Consider the following 24,884-nt stretch of genomic DNA (forward strand, 5'->3'; position numbering starts at 1 on the left):
CTATGTAATTTGAAGCTGGCACATCAAATTCTTTGTAGCTCTCTAGCATTATTGGCACAGAAACAGTAATTTGATTAAAAATGTGAAAACAAGAATTCTGAACAATTAATTTCTTCATTTTTGAAGTTTCTTTGGCTCACAATTTTAACTCCAATTGATTTGAAAATTGAATTCATAACTTTAATGATAATTAATATTTCACACTTAACACAGCTTCTTGAAACCAACCAATGACAGATTTCTCAAGTCCTGCAATTGGCATTAAGTGTGTTCGTGGGATAGAAGATAATTTTGATAAAGTGACAAAGTAACTTCAGTAAAATTGTGGTATGTTTGAACAGAAAAATGCTTTGTTTCATAATGGGTCCTTTAACAGTGACTTTTGGAAACAAGAGTTGAGTAATCACATGGTATGATTTGCTGTACCGCCTCAAGCAAATTTGGTTATGTTTCATGGTCTGTGTCATCTATTCCTATGAAGTGCACTATAAGTGACTAACTGATTTATCTGTGCAAATTACTTCAGTAATTATTCCAGTCTTAATAACTTTACCACAAATATAATCCCCTATAAATCTTTTTTGTTTGTCAAAATGTTAAATACAAATTCAGAGTTCAATCTATGCTAAAGTGTTTTTTTTTTTTTAACGAATTACAGCAAATTAGTTAATAATTGTTAGATTTTCATCAATTACATATTTTGACTTCAGTGAATTGAATGCAATTAAATTACAAATGATGGTAATTATCTGGTGTAAAGATTGATCTATGAGATATAAACTACTTCATTGATACTGACAAGGTACAGATGATGAAGACAGAATTTGTGTCATGTTTGATAAAATACAAAAGCCTAACACTAGTTTGTGATAAAACAGATCCTATTTTTAGTAAAAAATAAAATAATTAAATATGGAGATGTATTTTAATTTGAAAATTTATATCTCTTAAGTTTAGTAGTAATAGTACTTTATTTCTACACTGTGAATTAAGATACTAAACTCAATACAAACTTAAAATCTTCCATTACTAATATTCCAGTTTATCAACATAGCTGTCCTTGGGTCTTAACTTTCTGTTTCAGAGACTAACATTTTTATAGCACTAATCTTAAGCACCAGAAAAAAACTTGGACAGGAGTCATTGAAATATAAGTATAAAAATAATGATTTAATTTTTATACTTATAAGTATATTGAATTATTGCATATAAAAACAATACCAAAAATGCAGACTAAGCATTTTCCAGTAATTTCCATTTTATAAGTACTTATATTGTAACTATGAAGACTACAGCCTGTAGTTTAAATCTTCCCTGTCTCTTTCTAATATCAGCCTTAGATAATTGTATTGAGGTCAAGTCCATAGAGAAAACCTAACCTGAAAGTGGACAAAGAAGTAGACATAACTGGAACCTACTCACCAAAATTTAGAAAGAAATTCACAAACTGTCATAAAGTATCAGGTAATTTCAGGTACTTTTGATATAGCTGTACACGTGGACAGGAGTGTATGTTTAGGATGGGCTTTACATGTAATTTATATGGCTTGATTTGGTCTCAGCTGGAAGGTTTTGATTTGGTTGGTAAGACCCTCATTAGGTGGCTTTTTCTGAAACAGATAGACATTTTATCTAAAATAATTTGAAGCTTTATTTTTTCCTCATTCTATGGGTTCAGTTCTCTGACTAAGAACACAGATCTTAGCTTCAGGTTAAAAAGCTGTTAAGTAATTGTACAATGGCATTTTTAAAGGGCATTTAAAGTGTAAAATTAGTATCTCAGCTTGACACCATTTTCTGGGAATCGCCTGACTGGAGTCAACTCTTAGCAGTCAGGTCTACTTCAAGCACAATGTGAAAATCAGGAATAGGCTGTTGCAATGAACTTTGCAGCCCCAGCCATCCAGAGTTGGGGTTAGCTGAGAAGCAAGGCTGCCACATCCTGGCACTCTGCTTGTGCCCATGCTTTGTTATCATCGCACACACGTATTCAGAACACTGCAGGCAGAAGGTCTTTACCAGGTGGTAAACAGGGATCGTCGCAATGTTGTGAATAGGTGTCTACAGCTGATGGCAACAGGATGAACCCCAGAAAGGCCAATAAAAAAAAAGGAAGAAACACCATTAGCAATAATGAACATTCTCAGCTGTCTCTTGGTTAAAGGAAATACTTAAGGAGTGAAGTGAGGAGTTTTTTTAATCTCTGTGGGGCTGCTGTTATGAAGCAGAAATTGGAGTTCATTCAAAAAAACCAATATGATCTAGGTGTAAGATAATACAGTATGAATCAGAGCAATGTGAAAATATGATTGAATAAGATACAGGTATTTTCACAAGTTACAAACAAATTCTATTACCGAAAAGAATAAATCACATACAGTTGATTCTAGTTGAGTTACTTCAATTTCTTCAACAACAAATAACCAAAGAGTTGCATCACTGCAATTGTTACTGAAGTGAATTACTGGTTTGGTTTGCTTGTTTAAAATTAAAAATTTCACAGATACCATTATGCACCTGAAATTTGGTTTGTGTTTTTTATCCCATGAAGCATATTTAAGCATGAATTCTCCACTTAAATCCTTCCCTATTCATGGAGACAGTGTCTAAAATGTCATATTTTCAACTTCATGACCTCATGAAGTTTGATCTATCACAATTTATCATCTTTTATATGCTAGACCTTTTGGGATGAATGCAGCACTTGCAGCACTGCAATACTTCATAGACTGTCATTCTTTCCAGTGTAAACTCATTTTCTAGGGGTTTATAACTCAGCTATGCGATCCACTGCAGAGTGAAACATGGCAAACCAGATGTCATCTGGGCAGCCCTTCTTTAAACTGGAATTTGGCTTAAATTCCTTTAGTCATTTTTATCATTATGAAAGAGAAAAAAATATTTTGTCGGTTTTGGGTACATTAGTTGAAGTCTCATATAATTCAATTAAGAATTTCATTAAGAACTTTGAAATAGATAAGCTGTTTAATCATGCTTTGGATTGACACTTGTAAATACAGTAAAAATTGTATTTCAGAAGACTATAGCACTGTTTTGATAAATTCCAGGCTAAGAGTTGGACTTGATGATCCTTGTGGATCCCTTCCAAATCACCCTACTCTGTGATTCTGTGATTTGCCTAGGGTTTTGCATGTTTGAAAAAGAGACAAAATTATTTGTTCCACTAAATTTTCTGGTACTTTAAACTAAGACAGAAGTTCATTTTTTTCCTAAATAAGTGCAGAGGTATTATCAGTTTTAACATTGGTGAATATGTTGTAAATATAAGAGCATATGTAAGTATACGTTTTTTTGCATATCTTAAAATTTCCAGTGAACATGAGCCCAACAGGATGACTACAGTGAGATAATATTACAGGAGAAAAATGTGTGTATATATTCCTAATAATGATTATCTCACAAAAAAAATAGAAAAAAAAAAAGAAGAAAAGAAAAGAAACCTAGTAGAATAGCCATATTTTGCTGAATTCCATGTCTCCTAATGAAAAAATGCTCTGGACCTAACAGGTTTTGCATCTTACAGTTTTACTGTGAAGGAGGCTAGGGAAAATAATGTCCATGTCAGTAATAAAATACTGAGTCATGTTCTTTACTTTTGTGCATCTTTTTGCTCCAAAATATAGATTTTCACGTGACAAATGGTTCTCTAATTTTCATTTGTTTTCCTCTGCTGGAGAATAATAATAGGTATATTCTATGCATACTACCCAGGGCCAGCCAAAACTTTCTGTGATTACAAGACAGTAATAGAAATGACCATGAGTTCAGGAAGAGAAATGGTGCCTTCAGGCTGTGTTATTCAGAAGGTAGTATGGGAGAACCCACAACAATTTGGCCAGATGTTCTGTCATTATCTTAAAAAGAAAAAAAAATAATTAAAGAAAAAAATTAAAGACAGCATCTAAGTGGATAGGAGCTTCATGCCTCCATCTCCCCATTTCTATCATTGACAGATATTACCTCCACAGAGGTCTGCTTTGCTTCAGGTGTCTAAAAAGCCTCTTGATGGCTGAGCAAAACAAATTATCCACAACAAAGAGCCTATTCTTTTTTTCATTTATGAAAGCAGCTTAGCATTTTTGCTAAGCTCATCCTGCTAGGAATGTGTGAGTGTGTGTTTTCTATATTTTCACTTAGATTGTTTTGTGGGTAATTTTGGGTTTCATAGATTTGTTGAGGTTTCATTAGGTTTGATTTAGTCTGGCCTTTAGGTGACTGGCTAAATCACTATCAATTTTCTCTGAATATTGAACACACTGAATCTGAAATTAGGATGGTGTTAATTGGTTGTAATTGGTCACAGAGATGGCAGGGAATTTTGAACACTCCATTAGCCCATTACCAAATGTGAATTCCTGGGTAATTAATCTTTAAGACTAAAATAATCTTAAAGTATTTAGTTACATTTACCAATTAAAATATATAATCCAGTTATACATACAAGAAATGTATGAAATATATTCATGAATTATGAAGCCAATTAACAAGGTGTATTTTCTAACACAAAGGACGGTAGTAATAAACTCTTGCAACGCACACATCAAAACGAATTTTTTTCTGCATGTCTGAAGATATTCAAAATGTATGAGACCATTCAATGTAGTATGATACTTATTGCATATTCATGCACACTATGTACTGCATAAGATTTTTGGTTTCTTATCTCAGGCTTTTGTATTGCATGTCACCTTCATACCACACTACAAATATTTCAGTCATGTTTATATTTGTACAATACAGCATGATAGGAATGCAAGTTTTCATTTCTTTCCTCAAAGGAATGAGCATAATACACTAAAGCACAACACTGCAAAAATTTAGTTTCCTTCTTCTGGGCAGATAGAACTGGGGTGAAACTTTCAACACTGATCTAATTTTTGTCTCATGCTTTCCTCAAAATCCAATGCCAAAGCTAAAGATGATTTGCAGGTTCGATCTTTGTTCTAACCTCTGAACAAACTAATACATAACCACCAAGGAGGCACAGATTTACACATGCAACCTGTAACAGAGTTCTCCTCTTATGATATATTTTATATCATAGCCAGCACCTCCTGAATAATACAGAGTACTAAAGTATTTACAGTCATCATGTTCTGGACGTGTAAAATTACACAAAAATATATTGTAAATCTTTTTATGAGTGAAGCTTGAACTCATGTAATCTAACTTCAGTTACCTGAACCTTCAGTGTTATCCACGCTCAGCCTCCGTCAGTTCTAAAAGCTACTTTTCAAATACTGAGTAAAAAGGCATCCCACAAAAGTAATTTACCACATCTACTTTAGGATGAAACTAAGCACCATTTTTTCATATAGTTACTCGCAGGACAAATTTCATCCTATATAAATTGTCAAATTTCCCAAACTTGATAGTTTACTTCTAAAAGAACGTGAAACCATAGTAATCAAAAGCAAAATCAATGGGTTGGCTGTCTAATCACAGAAGGCAGTGTGAAGTTCATACTGATAAATTAAAAAAAATACATTAAGAGATAAAATGCATATGCTAATACTATATGTCTTTTTGGAACTATTTGCCTTTCAGATAATGAGATAATGAGATAAAAATTGTTAATTATTGACGGAAAACAATGCTCCAGTTTAAAGTACTTTCTACTCCACTGATGTGTTGTGCTTCTACTGACCTCCATGACTATGTGTTGTCTAGATAATTCATAATTTAGGGCATTACACTTCCTTTATTGCCCAAAGGCTAGTGGCTCTGTAGTGTAATCAGGGGGACCAAATCCATGTATATTCCTCAGCCACACAGTTCCCAGGCAGGTTTACTATGCCAACCTGCTCTTGTTTTCTGCTGCAGTCAGTCCTATGCAGTGGAATTACTGCTAACAGCTCTGCTATGGAAACAGCCATTTCTGGCACAGAAACATAGTGGAAGTCCCTGGTGGGAGGCCATGGATGAGAGTCTTCTGTTATTGTAGCGCTCCTTCAAAAATCTGCAGACTAGGCCATCCCTCCCTCTCCTTTTCTCTAGACTGAGTTCAACTCTCTCAGCTTGCCTCATTCATATGCTATGCATACTTTCTAAACTTGAACTTCATGGAACTTCAGGTAGAGAAATGGGAAAGAAATTGAATGCACTGACTTATGAAAGGCAAGTGTTCTTTGAGGAAAAACACACGGAATTTTCTGTTTTATGGATTAAAAAAGTATGCAGTTGAATATAATTTCTTTGGCATCTTTCATTTGCATTTGAAAACTAGGAAATTAATTTTAATCATGCTTGCAAAACTATATTTACAGTCCTGAAAACAACTACTCATGCTTTTTATGCAGGTCTGATTCTTCAAAGAACAGTGTCAAACTCAAGAGAAAATATCACTGGGTTTTAGATTTAAGGAGTCACTTATATATGCTCCAAATATGCTCCAAATTCTACTTTCTATGTGAAAAGAAGGCAAAGGGCCTTCACTGGAGGCAAAGGGCCAAGCTGTCCAAAAGTGAAAATCATTCCAATATTAACAATGATAGTCAGGTGATTCTACGTGAAACCCAAGGGTTATGGTAAGAGCTACGTAGCTATTGTTAAATTTATGTAAATACAGAAAACAGTCTAATACATCCTGGTCTAAAGAAGTACAGCAGTTTCTTCTCTTAACTCTTGACCATCAAGACCTGATTTAAATGCTGGCTTAATTAATCACTTAATTAATATCATTGGAAAAGAAATGAACTCATAAACTCAAAGTACTAAAGTATCATCTCTCAGAGACCTCCACAAAATACAAACTCACCCTTCAGATTAAATATTATTTTATTTCTACATCCTGGTCTGAAAATGTCAGTTTCCATCAACATTGGTGACATTTAAACTCATTTAGTCAATATAATATGAGCAGAATTACATCTTAGATGCTTCCTTCAGTCTCCAGTACAAATTCTTATTACTTAGCATTACCCTGACTTGCATTACCCTGACTTATATATCAAACATGTGTGACTTGACAGCCAGTTCAGGAATTGCTTAGTACAAGAGTGTAGTCTCAGTTATGTCCTCCTTCTTGATTGTTCATATAAAATATATTAAGAAGTTGACTAATTGACTGATTGATTGACTAATGGTTAATATGGAAAACTGAAGCAGAATATGATAGTTTCTCTTTCTTAGTTTCTATATACGTTATAGTATCCAGTGTGTGATGTCCAAATTAAAATCTGATGTCTATATTGGAAAGATCTCTAAAAAATAACTTTATGTTTTGCTGGAACTCAAGTGATGTCCTTCTGAAAACAAAGACAGAGGAGAAAAAAAATTAAGAAAGTTTTGTGGTACATTTTCTCCAAATTTCAAACTCTGTGACATCCATTGATCCAGGATTAGTTGGTTTCTTTCAAGATCTATCTGTGTCTCAAAAGCTTTTTAAGTAAATCTTGAAGTCAATATTGATATATAGCAGGACAAAAAAAAATCTATGAATTTATCAGTAAACTAATAAAGTCCAGGAAATTTACTCCAAAACATCAACTCAATTTGTTTTGAATTAAAAGGTTGCAGTCTGAATTTCAATTCCTAGTTAATTATTGTGACAGATGTGATAACTTTAGAATTGGAGCTCTACTTTAAGAAAGAAAAGGACTGTAATCATTTGTTTTCTGCATCACATACATGTTTCCCAGTTGTTACAGGCTGTTTGTTTCACCTAAGTTTTACTGCCTTAATGTCTTCTTGATCATTATACACCCTTTGCAAACATAGGTAGTTAATTTATTTTTCATTATATATAATTGCCAGACAAAAGGCATAAAAATTCTATTCCATTCTATTCCCTGTTCCTTTTCCAGTTCCTCAATTAGAATCACAATCCTTGTACCACCACTTTATTTTCATCTTTGCCCTCATTAATCTATACGTACCTTTAAACTCGATCTTGTTCAGTCAGCTTGCCAAGTCTTAAACTAGGCTAGAGTATTGAAGACAAGGGTGTGACCTAGCTAATATTAGGAATCTGGTCCTCTGTGCTTATGGTTTTTGAAGATCAGTTTTAGGGTTAGCATGTTTAGAAATTATCTGCATTTTTCTAGTCATTGAACTGTGTAAGCAGATATCAGAATAGTTAAGGCAACTATTAAAGGCTTTATATTTCAGAAAATATGAATTAATTAACTTTATTTTTATTGAAAAAATTATATAGAAATTGCGAAATGGAAATCTGACTATACATGCTCATATGCATATTACATCACTGTCAATATGCATGGTTTGGAGGCTGAAGATGGGCTGCAAAATGAAGAGACTTAAATTATAATAATACATTTTGACATTTCTTATATCTTCTCTCTTGGTAAACTCGGCAGAGACACTATACTGTCCCCAAAGTGAGACACACGCATAACTATGTAATATACATTCCTTAATAAATTTTAAAATTTTAATATACAAGGTGTCAAACAGAATATGTTGAGTTTTACCTGCCAAGTCTTTGTAATCCACCAAGTCAAACATTACAATAGCTACTGCTGACCAGGTAATAATCAGAGCAACAACAAGAAGCCATGCTGCTGGTGAGCTGAATGTTGTCACGAGGTCTTCTGTAACTGATTTCTTGCCCACTTTCATGGATGATGAAGGAACGGATCCATTCTTACCATCTATTATTGTTGTAGTTGTAGACATATGTCCTATGCAAACAGTCAAAGCAGAGAAAAGTCAAGACAACTTGGAGTCTAAAAATCAAGAATATGAATATTGTTTTGAAATTGCTTTATAATAAGAATGTTTAAAATAAATATAAATATTGCATTCTTAAAAAAAGGTTTTGCTCTTTCTGGAAGAAGGTTTTCCTCAACTGGGCCTGCTTTTAGTAAAGGTAATTTGGGAGTAACATGATGAAACAGCCTTTTGGATTTTAATATGACATTTTTTAATCTGCGACAAACAGCTACAGACCTAGAAGAGTGATTGATGAAAGCATAAAGTAACATTACCCTATAAAGGACAGTCTTGTTATGGGCTGCAGGTCAGATTCTCAGGTGATGTGATTAAGTGTACTTCCATTGACTGTGGTGGAGCTAATGTGTCTGCCACTTGAGGATTGGCTGGAATTCTGCTGTCAAGGACACGTATCAGTGGCAGTAGAAATATATCTAATCCATTTCATCTCACAGAAACACAAATGATTTACATGTGCAGTATCCTTACAAGTTCTGAAGAAGCTTGTAGCTGATTTTTTAATATCTCTGTTTGTGGAATTTTTCACTAAATGAAATAATCTCCTAAGAAACAAGAATCACAGTGCCAAAGCAGACTTAATTCCAGAAAATATAGGTTTGGTAGTAGAAACCTGGTATGAAGGTGAGTGCTACTTAGCTAACTAAGCAGTTGACACACATTAACTGTTTAATGGACATTACCAAAAGTGAATTAATCTACTTCTTCCCGGGGTACTAAAAATGTTAATTCTGGACACAAACCAAAATTATGGTAACTGAAGCCTGACCACATTTGAAAGTTCTCAAATTAATCTTCCTCATAAATGATAGTGACAAACTAAACGGTCTTGGTTGGCATTTGTTTTTCATTATATGCAATAACAATAGTAAAAATAGTCATAACACTACAGTCAAAACTAGTAGAAGACCACAGTATTTCCACTTAGTTTAGTTTGCAACATCTACTTTTAAAATATTCAATTACATGTTACATATATTCTTGGTCTGGTTGATGAAATCAACTTTCATAAATTAATTTCAATTATTTCAGGGACCTTTGCTCACACAGACACCTAAAATTTCACTTTTGACATAGAAAATGGCAAATACGCATTTAGAAACTATTTCTGGAGCTAAGGTACAGGCTGTTGAAGACTTTCAGACATTCACCGTCACAACACGTATGTAGCTGTCTCTGAGAATCACAACACTGATATTCTTAAAGAAATACATGAAGAGAGGATAAGATCTTTAATATCACCCATAGGTACATACACTTTTCCCTAAAAAACCCAAAAAATTCTTCCAATCCTTGTGCTAATGAACACTGGTTTTGTTCCTTTTTCTGTAGAAAGTGAAAACAATATTCCAGAGTGATATTGAAATGACCTTTATATGTCTCACATAGAACTGGGAAGGAAAATTTTGGTGTCAGAACTTCCCTAACTTTTAATCTGTCATATCTGTAGAGTTTTCAAATTCATACCCCAATCTCGTCTAGATTTCTTTTCTTTTTATTATTATTATGTAGTGCACTGTGTTAGTGTGTATTTCCCTTACCTCTACCTTTTAAGCTTGCCTCTGCACGAGCATGCTGGTACTGATCCATGCCTTGCTTTAAGCCCCAAGAAGCTGCTCTGCTACACAGCAGTGTTGTGTAAGCAGAACAAGATTGGCATATTACATGCTTTTTGTAACTTATTTGAAATTTCGTCTTATTTATAGAATGTGTATTCTGTTTATAAATAATGTCTATGTCCTAGGATAGAATGTATGCAATTTTTCTTAAATATTGTAAAGCCATCACTGCTTCCATTTCTCCAAAACATTAATTTTAGATCAAACATTTCACAGTGGGAGGAAAAATCTGCCAAGTGACAACTAGCAATAAAGATCAGCTTCCTAAGTCAAATTCAAAATCAATACCATTTTGTTATCCTACTGCATACAAAATGCAGGCAATTTGTGCAAGCAACAGGTCATAAATGACACATTATGCATTTTTTCCCCTTGGGAATATCAGTCAGAGTTTATGATGTATAAAAGAGAATAGAAATGTACTGTCTCATGTCGACAAGTCTGATTAGTACCACAGCCTATCTTCAAGGACATCCTAATGACAGATATTTGCGCAATTATAATACAAGCAATTAAAACTCTGAGTGTGTACACAGGTACAGACTCACAATCACCAGTCAAAGGATCATTCCTCTAGGTCTGATTCTATGTAAAAATAGTTCCTTCCTATTAAGTATACCTAACTTCAAATTCAAACTGCTATGTGTCTTCTTTGGTGAAGAAAATAGTTACTGACAAATTATCAATCAGAGTAAAGCTGCAGAGGCAAAGCTCAAGTATGCTAGAAGGTTAGCTATGGCATGCTTTTGGCTGCTGAGGTAGTCAAGTCAGATTTCCCCTTGAAAACTCAGGATGTTATACAATAAAATTACCACTGTTAACATTCATTGAAGTGTGAATGAACAGCTATTGATTCAAATTTGACTGGAAGTCAAGCTAAGAAAACTGCTGTTATACTGCTAGAGGTTCCCAAGGTAGGTGTTTGCAGTATGATTCAGGTGCCTAAGAAAAATCTCCAGTGTTGTTATAGATGCTTTATGATATCACAGACATCCTCACAGGTCTGGCAAGCAACATCTACAGGGTAAAGATCTACTCCTGAACTACCTAAAAAAAAACCAAAACAAAAACCAGACAGGATGTCCTAAAGCACTGAAAATAGAAATCAAATTTTTATGTCCCTAGATACCAATATAAACAAAATTGGCTGGAGGACTTTATCTGATGACTCCTGAGAAAGATATTTTTTGCTACTACATAATCTCATGTAGGATGGATTGTATATTGATACCATCATCATTTCATGAGTCCAAAAAGAAGAGGCAATAACACCAAGATGACTGCCCTCTCCCTTACAAGCATTTTGTTACTGTAGTACCTTGGTGCTAGCCTCATGCTTTTTTCTGCCTGTTTCTTGCTTTGCAGTGCTTAAGTGCTCTGTTCATTTTTATCCATCTCCTACCACTGCTAACCTCCTCCCAAAACCTGCAGTATTGGTATTTGCACAGATAGACAAGTAGAGAAAAGGGGACATAGATATGGGCAATATTTCCATCAGTTCAGCCAACAGTGATTCTCCTTTTCCTCAGAAAAGTACCAAAGTTAGGCAGAGCTCCTGCCCAAGAGGTCATTGGGTCACCACGTGCACAGCGGGGGAATGAGAAAAACAGGCATTTTCGTTGCTTTGAAATCACCTGATGGAGCCTACTGAGTTTGGCTTTTACAATTAACAGAGGTCATTCAGCTGCAGGTTAAAATCAGATTCCCGAACTTCTCCAGACATCTTTGCTGCCCATATAATAAACTTTTTCTCTCCCAAGACAAATTTCAATGTCCGTATTACAGCCAACCAGAATCCAAGTCAGTTTATTTTAGATGAACACAGCAGTGGACCGGGTGATTCATGAGCAGATCAGTTGTCCCTGCTTTGGGGGAGCAACATCCATCATAGGAGTGGAAGGTGCAGCTGAAGGCTGTTACAATTTCAGCCATCCAATTTTAATCCACCACCACATGTCTGCCAGAGCCTCCTGGCACTTTGGGTTGTGATTGCTATTGATTTTCAATGAGGATGGGAACTTTTAGAAGTTATATATACATTTCTATAAAAAGATTACTCCAGGGATATATACCTCTGACTGCACATCACAATTTCTCATGCACACAGAACTACCCCATCAGGTCACAAATGTCACCTTTACATCAACAGATTGATTTGCTAAATTCCAAACAGCTAAAACTCAGAGATTCTTACTATTCCTCTGGTTTCAGAGTTGTCACTTAAAATACAATCTGAAGACCTATAAGGTCTTGTAAGTATAAATAAACCTTGACAATTGGTGACAACTTTGAGTAAAACATTATGTGACTTTCAGAGTCCAGAGTGAGCTTGTAGTTCTGGCAGCTTCGATAAAATAGCCTTTGTATTGTGAGTTGAACTCTCCTTGAGGTATAACAAGCATAGGAGTCCACGGTTAAGGATGAGTACTTGATTTTGCAGTTCAGCACCTTTTTGAATTTCAGGTTTACCTATACCTTCCACTACTCCAGCAGAAAAACAAAACAGAACAAAACCTCCAAAACAAACAAACCTGCTCCATTCAGACTCATTCAGATGTAAAAGAGTAATTTTCTCTATTTTTGTTATTTCACAACTCTTTTGTGTATAACAGTCTTAGTTCGCCAATAGTACAAAAAAATTAAGTAAAATATTTAATGTGCAATGGCTTTTTAAGGCTAGGCAGTTTAAAAGTAGGCTAGTCACAGCACTGGAAAAAGAGGTTGTTCCCTTTTAAATAATAATATTGTTGCTAGGGCAATGCAGTTAGGATGTGAGAAACCTCAGTGCAGTCTGCTCTTAATGAGAGAGCGGGTAGATTTTGACTTGTCTGTTCCACTCCCCAGATGACCTCTCCAATAAATAGGCTATAGAGTATTCTGGATTCAGGTCATTGCTAGATCCTCTTTGACCTATTCCACTTCACTTGGAATATTTAAATACTAATTAAATAAGCAGAAAAGGGTAAAACTAGCTGTATAAATTGACACTCTATGCTACGCACTAGCTCAGGCCTTGGGCTTGAACCTGGTGACTTTATCAATCCACCACTGTTGTGATAATGCTGGCAGGAGTCTCAACCTACAGAAAGGAAGGTACCACAGGGAGAAGAGGACAAGGGATTAGAATCCTTAAGTGAAGAACTGGGCAATGGATATATGATAATCTGATGCATTTTTTCAAGCATAACACATCACCCTTAGTGAGTCCACAGACCTGCAGGTATCACAATAATCACTCTTTTCCCATGCGGGGAAAATGATTTCTACCAAAAGAAAAGATTACATCTATGCCTGTTGTTCAGGTGATACTTATGCCTGACCATGGCATCCTCCTGTTTCAACCTCTCTAGTATGGTTTCTTCTCCCTTGGCTTACAGAAAGGAAAAGACAGAATATCTGCTGTGGTTAATAGTTAGTAGTTTACAATAAAATATCAGCAATAATACTTTTTCTTAAAGCGGTCTTATGACTTTTTTCATGCTTTTTGTCTTCTTTATATGTTTATCTGAAAACAAAATTCTGAGCAGAGAGAAGAGGTCAGGATCCACTGTATGCAATTGAATAGAGAGGCTCTACCATCTTATCTGGCCAGCGCCAGAGGCCAAAGATGCAGATACTGGATGAAGAGCAACAGAATGCAGAACATTTCAGAGGAGGAAGATCAAGAGGAGTCCAGCTGGTCAAAACCTCCAAATACTGCTAAAGTATGTAACTACAGTGGATTTAAAACCATTTCCTGTGGATGATCTGTAGCCGTGGTGAACTTGAATAGATCAGAAACTTAGCTAACACGGATCATGATTTCTATTGGACATGCATGGAACACTGACAGAGAAGCAGATGGGAACAGGGAAAGACAACTTAAATAGGCAAATTCAGCTTCCCTTTGAAAGCTCATCTCTGTCATGATTACCTGTAAGAGACTCTGTGAGAAGGCCAGGAATCTACAGTTCATCCCAGAAAAGGGTCATGGGCACCTATTGCAGGTCTTCTGAGTATGGAGAAGCTTCTACAAGCTTTTGAGCAGAAATGTGACAATTTTAAGAAAAGCTAAATTATCTCAAGAATAAATCTCTTGAGATGACTGACATCCAGAAATTTCTTCTCTTTTGAATCATATTATATCCCTGTACATATGAATAAATGCAACTCAAATAACTAAAGCGAATAGTATATAAAAGGAGTTTCACAACTGATACTACAATTTACACACTTTTAAATTCCCTGCACAATGTGTTGAAGGGTTACTCTACTGTTTATGCAATAAAAATGCAAAGAGAAAAATCTCTCAACACATATGGTGCATATTGGCAAATGTCAGACTTTAAGGTAGTTTTTCTGCTTAGAAAGCTGGGACTCAGACTGTATGTATGGGAACATATGCAGATTTATTGGTGACTGATAGTTATAAAAATGTAATATTCTTTATGAAATGTGGAAAATAGGGCTAGAGATTATGCAGCAGCCAATTCTACATGACAAAAGAAATAGAATAGAGATTATGGAATATGGAGAGGATGGTGCATGAAAATTAGCTGAATGATTGGATTCAGAAAAGGCACTTATAATTACATATAGTGCTGTGTACTTTTTTAATTTCCTTTTCTGTTATTATAACTGTAATGGTTTTATTTTTGATCAATAGAGAGCATCTGATAATTTAAGGAAGTAAATTGCATTAATCTTTCTATTCATTCTCCAAGAAATTATGTACACCAATTTCATCGATTTGAATAAGAAGTTTGTAGAATAAAAGGTACATTGTATCAAGCCATTTCATTATCTAGTTCAAAGAAACTACGTAGTTCATAAAGTATCAGTAAATAATACTAATAGCAGTACTACTGCTACTAAATACTATGAGGTGAAAACTAGAAGTTATTAATGCTGTATTCTGACATGTGATATATATTTTGGAATTGTAATAATTATGGTTTCTTAGGATACTGTGGTGGGTTGACACTGGCTGAATGCTAGGTGTTCACCAAAGCCACTATATTACTCCTCTCATAGGGGAGAGAAAATATAATGAAAGGCTCGTGGGTCAAGATAAGGACAGGGAGAAATCAGTCACCCACTCCCATCACGGGCAAAACAGACTCAGCTTATGGAAATAAGTTTAATCAATGAGAATAGGTAATGAGAAATAAAATGTAAATCTTAAAAGTGCCTTCTCCCCACTCCGCCCTTAACTTCACTCCCAGTTTTCTCTACTTCCTCCCTGCGGTGGCACAAGGTGACAGGGAATGGGGGTTGTGGTCAGTCAGTTCATTACATGTTGTCTCTGTTGTTCCTTTATCCTCAGAGGGATGACTCCTCAAACTCTTCCCCTGCTCCAGCACAGAATCTCTTCCACAAGAGAGAGTCCTCCATGAACTTTTCCAACTTGAGGCCTTTCCATGGGCTGCAGTTCTTCATGAACTGCTCCAGCATGGATCATTTCCACTAGATGCAGTCCTCCGGGCACAGGCTGCTCCAGCATGAGTTCCCTGTGGTGTCACAAGTTCTATCAGGAGCCTGCTCCAGCATGGACTTCCCATGGAATCACAGCCTCCTATGGGCACCCACCTGCTCTGGGTGTGGAGTCCTCTAGGGGCTGCAGATGGACATCTGCTCCCCTGTAGGGCTGCAGGGAAACAGACTGCTTCACCAGGGCCTGCATCAGGAGCTGCAGGTGCCTGGAGCACCTTCTCCTTCTTCACTGATCATTTTCACTCTTTCTGGTTGAAGTTACACAGTTGTTTCACCACACCCCCCCCGTTATCCCAGAGATGCTACCATCATCGTGATGGAATCAGCCTTGGCCAGCGGTGGGTCCATCTTGGAGCTATCTGGCATTGGCTTTGTTGGGAAAGCTTCTGGCAGCTTTTCATGGAAGCCACCACTCTAGTCTCCTCTGTTACCAAAATGTTTCCATGCAAACCCAATACAGCTAGAGTACACTATCATGTGCTATGTGGAAAGAAAGTAACAAATCTCTGAAGAAAATAGTTTAACTAATATTAATTAGAAAACCTCCATAGCTGCATGATCAGAAAATTACTTTCCAGTGATGTACAGAAAGATCGTGATAGTGAGTGGGCAACTACATGAAAGTAAAAAGGACTTTTGAATATGAAGATACAGTCTGTGACTCATTAATTTTCTTTATTTCATATCCCTGAATGCTGAGCAAGTATTCCGGAAGGGCAGGGGTTAAGTATTTAACGTCTGAACTCAAAACTTTTTCCTCAACCAGTGGCTGCTGGTGAAGACAGGACAGTACACAAATTGGACCAATCCTCTGACTTGTTGGCTTGTCCTATATTGTTGACATTTTTTTAATCAAATAACACCTAACAAGTATCAAAGAAAAAATCCATCTTAAACAGCATTTGATTTCTCCAGTGCTCTTTATTTTCAATGTTACTTGTATCGAAACTGGATCTTTTCACTTTAAGAACCTGCTGCTTATAGCCTACTTGCAGTCATAATGCTTCCCTTGTGATATTACAATCACTTCCATGTCAATATATTGTGAGGATTACAATGATTATAAATGGGAGGGAGCAGATAAAGAAAATAAAATTTTAAGAAACCAATCTGCTATTTTTATGTAAGTGTCCTTTATAATAAAAAGGAGAAATATGAAATGTATGGGAGAATTTTTTTTCCACATGGAGCAATTTTACAAAACCTGTTCTGAAGTGCTAGTGACTCTAAACAAAAGAACTATGGAAAACTCAGAAACTAAGTTCCAACATTTTTTAAATAAGTTTCTTACTATATTTTGCTTTTTCTTATGTAATGCATCATATACCTGTTATAAATCACTTTTTAAAATAATAAATCAGTTGAAGCACAGCAGTTCTTCATCATACTCCAAGAATACCAAGTCAAAATAATTTCAAACCCTCGATTTACATCTATTTAAAATTATTTGTATGCATGTATCTGATTTTTTTTTCCGGAGGATAGCTTCAAAGATTGCTTTGGAAATACTTTTATGTATATAAAAGATTAGTTGTACCTCATGTAATAAGTTGGCATATGTGGTTAACTTCTTGCCATGCAGATTCAAATGACGGATTTGAACCTTTGCTATACAAAAGGAGTTAGAATCCCCTGAGGGCAACCTGGACTTCTCCCTCTTCCTGATCAAGGAGATAAATTCAAGTAGTAGAAATCAAGGATGTTTTGTCTAGAAAAGCTCAGAAAGGGGAATGGGCTAGTAGGGAAGACAGTCTTCTACAGCTGGAAAATTCAATTTTCTCTAGCAACCAGTGTAACCAAGAAGAAAAGGTCTTCAGAAGATTTGAAAAGGAATAAATACATATAACCATGAAAAGGTCTCTTTGCTTCAATCAGATTTCCCCTGAGAAAAAAAAATGCCTGCTTTTTCAGGAATGCAATATTGGGTCCTGTTAAAAAAATACTAATACCTGCTATTACCTGTTCTGGAATAGGCCAAGGTATGAACTGTAGTATTAGATAAATTACATATGAAGAAGAGGAATTCTACCTCTTTGTACAGATGTCTTGAAACAGTCTGAGAACTTCAGGGAGGGGAAGGGAAAACCAGTTTCAGCCAGACCCAAGTTACATTGTGCTTTAAAATACAATCAGCAGTAAAATAAGTTAATTCCCTCTCAGCTGACTTACATTTAACCTTTGACTTCAGAGGTCTCAGTTAGGTCAACAGATGTCTGCAGGATCTAGGAAACCATATCCCATTGAAAATTCATACAAGATGATCCCTAAATCGCTTGGAAAGCTGAACTTCAGAGATTTGAAGCTGAATTTCTCTCCTTTCTTTTATGTTTGAATTTCATAGTCTAGTAGAGCATTCGTCTATACTTCAAGTTAAGTAGAAGAAAACTTGTCTCATACCTTAGCAAGGAAGTGTAAAAATGTCTTTACTTCATTCCAAAATTCATTATAAAGAACATTATGCTGATATGACCTTTAACCTTCTGATCTATGGAAATGTTTCTAGTGCGCATATGTATCTCAATGAGCTTTTATATGATTCTGATTTGAAGTACTTCAGACATGGAAAAGATTAGTAGTTAGGTAGTAGTTAAAAGATCTTCTTTGTTAGTCTTATATGACTGATTGTAACCTCTCTGCAATAATTCATACCTGAAATTACTTTATACAAAATAATAAGGGAAATCCTATGGACCAGATTTAAAAGATGGCAGATTTATTGGGAAATTTTACAGATCATTTTACTTACAACTATATCATTTTCTGCAGTAGTTTCTTGAGAACTTAGCAGACCACAAGGGTGAACAATAATCAAAATAGAATAAACTATTTTATAAAATCAAAGCTGCACAAAGTACAGTTGATAAGAACAAGAGAAATGTCATTTTCTTCAATATAAACTAGATACCAAGTATGGCAAAGGGACACTGAGCTGCTTCCTTTCCAAAAGGCAGCAGACTTTGCCTTTTCATGATCTGAAAGTTAGACATTTAAAATCTCCTCTTTGAAATAACTCTTCAGTTTGATATGTTTTTTAAATTGTCTTTTGGAAATGTTGAGATTTGTTAAAAATCAAATGTTTCATTACCAACTTCTCAGTATGCAGATGAGATAAGAATGTAACTGAATTCTGAACACTCAATACTAAACTACTAGCACCCTGAAAAATCCATTATTTATTTGGATCCATACCTGAATTTTTTATTGATCTGTAGTAATACCTTCCCTTCTTTGAAAATAAAATGGTGCTTTAAAACAGTAAAAAGTTTTACCTTCCCATTCATCTTAGAAATTTGACATTTCAGAAGGAGATGCCAAATGATATTTAGACACACTCCTGAGTTGATATAAGCTGAGAGGTACATCTTATCTTTTAAAATGTCAAAACGAAGGTTGAAGGAAAACGATTGCCATTTATCTCTAAATAGCAGGAAACCTTCTGAAGCAAAGCACTGTATGCATTCCCCTTGTTATTAGTTTTTGGAAACTCAACTCTACACATCCTTGAAACATTCAGAAGGGATGAGAGAAAAACATTGACTTATTTTTTTATTATGGAAGAAAAAAATTTGTTCCCATCTGGGAAATAATGAGAGTCATAATAGATAGTGAAAGTTACTAGAATAAATAGTAGGTTACAAACACCTATCTCCACTCTGGACCACTGTATCGGTATAAAGAGACTCTGTAAAGACAATTCCAGATCTGTGCTTCCCATGGTGGAACTACTGTTTCCCTCAAATACGTGTATCAAGGAATGATTAATAAGATAATTTTATTGATTTCATTTATTCCAAGCTACCCTGACTGAGAAGGTAGGACCAACTTTATATGTCTTAATGGACTGATATCTACAGACTCTGAGAACAAAAGTAATTCTGACAATAATTCAAAATACTCTCTGCAAGTTATGGTGCCAGCAGTGTCTCATATTGCAAGTCTGTCAAGTTTTCCATATGGAGCTACCCAGTCACAGTAGAACTCAAATATGGAGCTCACCACATGCGCAGTGTAAATGGAAGTATCATGAGTCATATTAAGAAACTTGGTCACAGGCGTCTTACCAGAGACAGAAGAAAAAAGCATTTTTAGCAAACAGTAGAAATTGCAAAACTGGGTTATGCAGTGTATATATATATATATACACAATATATATACATATATATATATAAAAGACTTTGCTAAAAATTGGAGACAAAATTCCTCATCTGACAGAAGGGGAAAACTAAAATTAGTGCTTGTGGCAAGCCAGTCATCTATGTCATTGATAGGTTTCATCTGTAAATGACAGTTTGCTACAAAACTGTATTACAGGTCATGCTGCCTGTGAGAGACAAAACTGAAAGAGATCTACTGAAGAAAACTGTTATATGGCTTATAAAATAGTATAACCAATTTCACAAGAGACAGTTGTTAGCTATGGTAAACAGATGAACCAAGGTCTATCTTGTCAGGGATAATAAATATGAGAGTATGACATTTGCATACTTACAGAATAGCTAAAGGCAAGTCTGCTGCATAGGCATGTAAAATACTAGGGAAACAAGGTTTTCTGAAACTTGTTGTTAAAGTTATGGTCCTATGAAAATATAAGTCCAAAATCCTTTCTGATGTACTCTTTATATTCAGTGTGTGTTCGCAGAAGAAAAGAATTCTAGGACGCAGTGCAGTCATTATAGAAGTGGTTCCTCTGAAGGTTTTGGATTTTTTTTTTCTTTTCTCCTTTTTTTGGTCTGACAGGATCCTTTGGAAATTATCCTTTCAATTTTAGGGCACAAAAGGGCTCTTGAACTGACACCAAGGAATAGAATTCAGGGTTTAGGTAAAAGTTAATGATGTGTTTCATCATTTTCTTTTTGCAATAATGATTCCAAAAATTGCAATTTGAAGATGAAGTATGATGTTGATAAACTAAATTAATAATGTCATTCATCTCTGATCTTTATTTGGAAATAGGAATGTTGTCTATGGGCAGCTGAGACACATAGACTATGCTGTCACAGTGAGAACAGTTGATCTTTGTTGAGGGTTCATATTCACAACACACCTGTCATCTAACGTATTCTGGAATCCTCAAGAGCTGAGAAATCTTTACACTTTCTTACAAAGGTTTCCTTAATAGAAGGTTATGCCAGATGATTGCATCTTAGAGGATATTATTTCAAGTTAATATTAAGTAATCTGGAGAAAATTGGATGTTTTTGAGACTATTGAGACCCATTTTAAAACCAAAATCTTAATCCAAGTAAGAAAAAGTCAATGTGCCCTCACTTACACTCATTTTTGAAGCAGCTATGGTGATTTAGCCATATCTTAATCCATTTTATTCAGGATTATACCCTGGCCAAGTTTTGGAATGTGTGAAAAAGTTGTCAATTTAAGTTTGAGGAGAAAAGATCATTACATGGTATTCATGTACATGTAGAGAGTCCTAGGTGTTTGTTTTCTTTTCTCTTTTTCTCCTTATGCAGATATTTTTATGTCACCTCATCTACACACAGAAAAGAAGGAAAACTAAGAAGACTTAGGATTCTTTGAATGTCACCTGAGGAAAAAACAAAATTACTTCAGTAATCATATCCATTCTCTGCATCCTTCCTCCCAACAGCCCAAATCAATCAACACTTGTCTGCAGAACAAGGTCATGACCACGTTTTAGAAATTGTTAGCCATAGCTGACTAAGTAAATTAACAACAAATGGGACTACTAGTGAATCTGTCTTGTACCCATACCTAAGTCTGGAGAACTTCTAATATTGCCAACTATATTACAAACAAACAAACCCAGAAGAGTAGCTTAGAAACATAATGAATAGCCTAAAGATTGGTTTAGGGATTCCTGCTTCTGTGACCTGGATATCAGGTCCCAAAACCTCATCATCTATTATAAGGGGCTAGAGATTTACCTGCAATTCAAATCTTCCTATCACGCCTCTTCAGATCTCTGCAGAGTAGATGAGATATAATAATAAGGAGCTCAACTGATCACACAGATATGAGATTCAGGTCTCTATTTTATCCTAGTGATAAATGCTGAGGAGTGGTTACCTGGCTACACAGTTTAGCTCCAGAAATTGACCCATTCTCTAGAATTATTTCTCACTAGAAAGGGAGATATTCATGTAGCATATAAAATAATGGCCAGTCTTCGCGAGCGAAGATTTGGGAAAGGTCATTAACCCTTCGAGCCTGCGCAGTGGATTTTTTAGGTGAGACACAGCATGAACTGAACTGAGCCCACCCTTTAATCCTGAGGTTCATCTGCCGGGGCCGAGCAAGCTTGGACAGCGGCAGTGAGGTCCTCAGAATGTAGGTTTGTTTAGAGTGACCTTCTCTTAGATGGATTGCCTTACAGGGCTGACGAGCTCCATCTGCCCGGGGGGCTGGGAATCGAACCCGGGTCGCAGCGGTGAGAGTCCTGCACCCGAACCACTAGACCACCAGGGGCCCCAGCATATAAAATAAAACTTGAAATTATGGGCAAATCTGGATTAAAATGTATGCACAAGTAAGTACGGTTCCGTATCTCTCCACCATTGCTTGCCCGAACAAATTATGAAATCCAAATTTAGCCTTTGGGTGTCTGCTACGACCTTGTCTTGCAAAAATGAATGGGTGAAAAGGAACAGAATCACAGAATATGCTGATCTGGAAGGGATCCACAAGGATCATCAAGTGCAAACCCTAGCCTTGTACAGGACCATGCCCAAGAGTCACACCACGTGCCCATGAGTATCATCCAAATGCTCCTGTAACACTTTGTGTGCATTTAAAAAGGCTATTTTCTTTATTTACAAACTATGAGTTAAGTTCCAATTTCTACATCAACTCTAACTTGAAACATCACCTAAGTTGTATGATTGCCTTGGGGAATATGCATGGAAGATACCAAGAAGCACAAGGTTATTAAAGTAATTATTTTTTTGCCTATATATTAGTAGTGTTGTTGTATGGGCAGGATATTTTCTTTGCCTAGTCTTTTCTGGTATATGATAATGGCTTTATACAACTTTTGTGATTTATGGAGAAAGAATTGGCAGAATCATTAACTGATTAATATAGCTCAAGGTTCTCCTGTTTCCTACAAAAGATGCTAACTTATTTTGCCATCTGACAGAGTAGATCCAAATTCAAAATGAATGTTTTTTTCTAAATATATATGCCATAACATTCTGTATTAATGGGTTTCTCATAAACCAATGAAACAATTTTAAAGTAAATTTTTTCACTAAGCACAAAATTTCCAGTGGTGATACAGAAAAAAATCCTAATATTGTGAATATATATCTATTTTTTTCAGTATAAATTTGCTCAATTATAACATTTAAAAATAGTTTTTTCTGTATCTCCTTGAAAATGTAAATATTTATCCATATAAAAGATATGATACCTGGGGAAGATGTTTTTAGTGTAGGATTTAAGCCTCAGGAAAGGAGAAAGAATTTTGATCCATTGTTAAGTGACTCAGAGAAGTGACGTCTTAATTTTGAATAAAAGTTTTACTTGTAGGCTAGCAGTCCTTTAAACATATTCAATAACAGAGAAAATAGAAATATTCTCTAAATTAAAAGATTCCAAAAGTAGAAGAAGAATATTTATTTTTAAAACCTATCTATATAGACTATGTCTAAAATATTTCTTTATCCTACTCTCATTAAGCTTCTACACACATAAACAAAAGGAAGAATCCATTAATTATAAACTTATGTGTTTGCAATACACATGAAATAAAAATATTGTCTAATGAGAGAGTTGTGAAATTGTCTTAGCAATATAAGATTCCAAATTCTAGAAAACAAATTCAAACTACACATTCCTGGTCAGAGCACAGAATTATAGAATCACTTATGATGGAAAAGACCTTTAAGGTCATCAAGTCTAATTGTTAACTCAGCACTGCCAAGGCCACCACTAGACCATGTCCCTAAGTGCCACATCTACATGTCTTTTAAAGACCTCCAGGGATGGTGACTCTACCATTTCCCTGGGCACCCTATTCCAGTGCTTGACAGCCCTTTCTATGAAGAAATTTTTTCCTAATGTCCAACCTAAACCTCCTGTGGCACAGCTGGAGGCCATTTCCTCTTATCCATTGCTTGTTACCTGGGAGAAGAGATTGACATCCACCTCACTACAACCTCCTTTCAGGTAGCTGTAGAGAGCTTAAGGTCCCCCTTAAGCCCCTTTTCTCCCATTTTCCTTCAGCTGCTCCTCATAAGACTTCTTGTGCTCTAGACTCTTCACCAGCACAGAATGTTGCAAATTTATCATTCATTTTAATTCCCTCTCATTGCGTTTTTCTGATTAGCATAAAAATGGGACAAAAATGTTGAAATGTCTCTGAGTTGCTCTTTCTGGGCAACTTTCTGCCCTAGGTATGGATGAGGAATCCATTTGTTTACATTTTTGGAATGTGATTATTTCTGAAGTTCATAGCCTCTCAGTTCCCATGTCTGCATTATAATACTAGACATAGGGTTCTACCTTATTTGGGTCATGAAAGACTAATTAAAATGTAAGCAGACTTCAGCAGAGTAGTCATCAAACTTTAGTGGTACATCTTAGAACAGAAAAAAAAATCTTTCCACTTTTTTTAATTACATGATCAGTCCCAAAACTTTCATAATGTTAGTCTTGCCTCGGTACAGTTAAAAAGATTTTATTCCAAGTTAAAACAAACCCATCACCTTGAAATGACTCCTCCAAGTTGTTATCGGTAACTGGAACAGAAAGTGATCTACATTGGGGAAAAATTTTGACCTGGTTTCCTTATTTCCTTCTATGCATTGTAAATCAACTAATCTTTAGCATGTGTTGTAAACATGCACGAAGTCATCACAAAAACATTCAGCTATCTTTCACAAGCTGTAACACCTCCCCACATTCTCTGTAGAGCAGATCCATATAGTAGGAGCTCCAGTATTCCTAGCCCATAGTAACAGCAGCTGTTGCAAAGTTTCCACTGAGCTTGAGTGTCTTGCATGAACATCAGACAACTTGCAGGACCTCTATAATGTTCCTGGCATCTTGCCCCAACCTTAGTTATTTTGTGCTTCACTCTCTGACTGAAAAAGAGAAGAACAA

The 24,884-nt window shown here is 35.6% G+C and overlaps 1 protein-coding gene across 1 annotated transcript in view; it reads right to left on the reverse strand.

Annotated features, from left to right (window-relative positions):
* Window positions 1–24,884, reverse strand: part of TRDN (triadin) — a 110,972-nt gene that overhangs the window by 70,248 nt on the left and 15,840 nt on the right. Inside the window, exons 2-3 of the mRNA XM_017827409.1 lie at window positions 8,454–8,663; window positions 2,020–2,067 (exon numbers count right to left, since the gene is read on the reverse strand). Of these exons, the coding sequence (XP_017682898.1) occupies window positions 2,020–2,067; window positions 8,454–8,663 (258 nt within the window). The remainder of the gene's footprint in view (window positions 1–2,019; window positions 2,068–8,453; window positions 8,664–24,884) is intronic.

Source organism: Lepidothrix coronata, unplaced genomic scaffold, assembly GCF_001604755.1.
Source record: "Lepidothrix coronata isolate B3197 unplaced genomic scaffold, Lepidothrix_coronata-1.0 Scaffold5, whole genome shotgun sequence".
Lineage (NCBI taxonomy): Eukaryota > Metazoa > Chordata > Aves > Passeriformes > Pipridae > Lepidothrix > Lepidothrix coronata.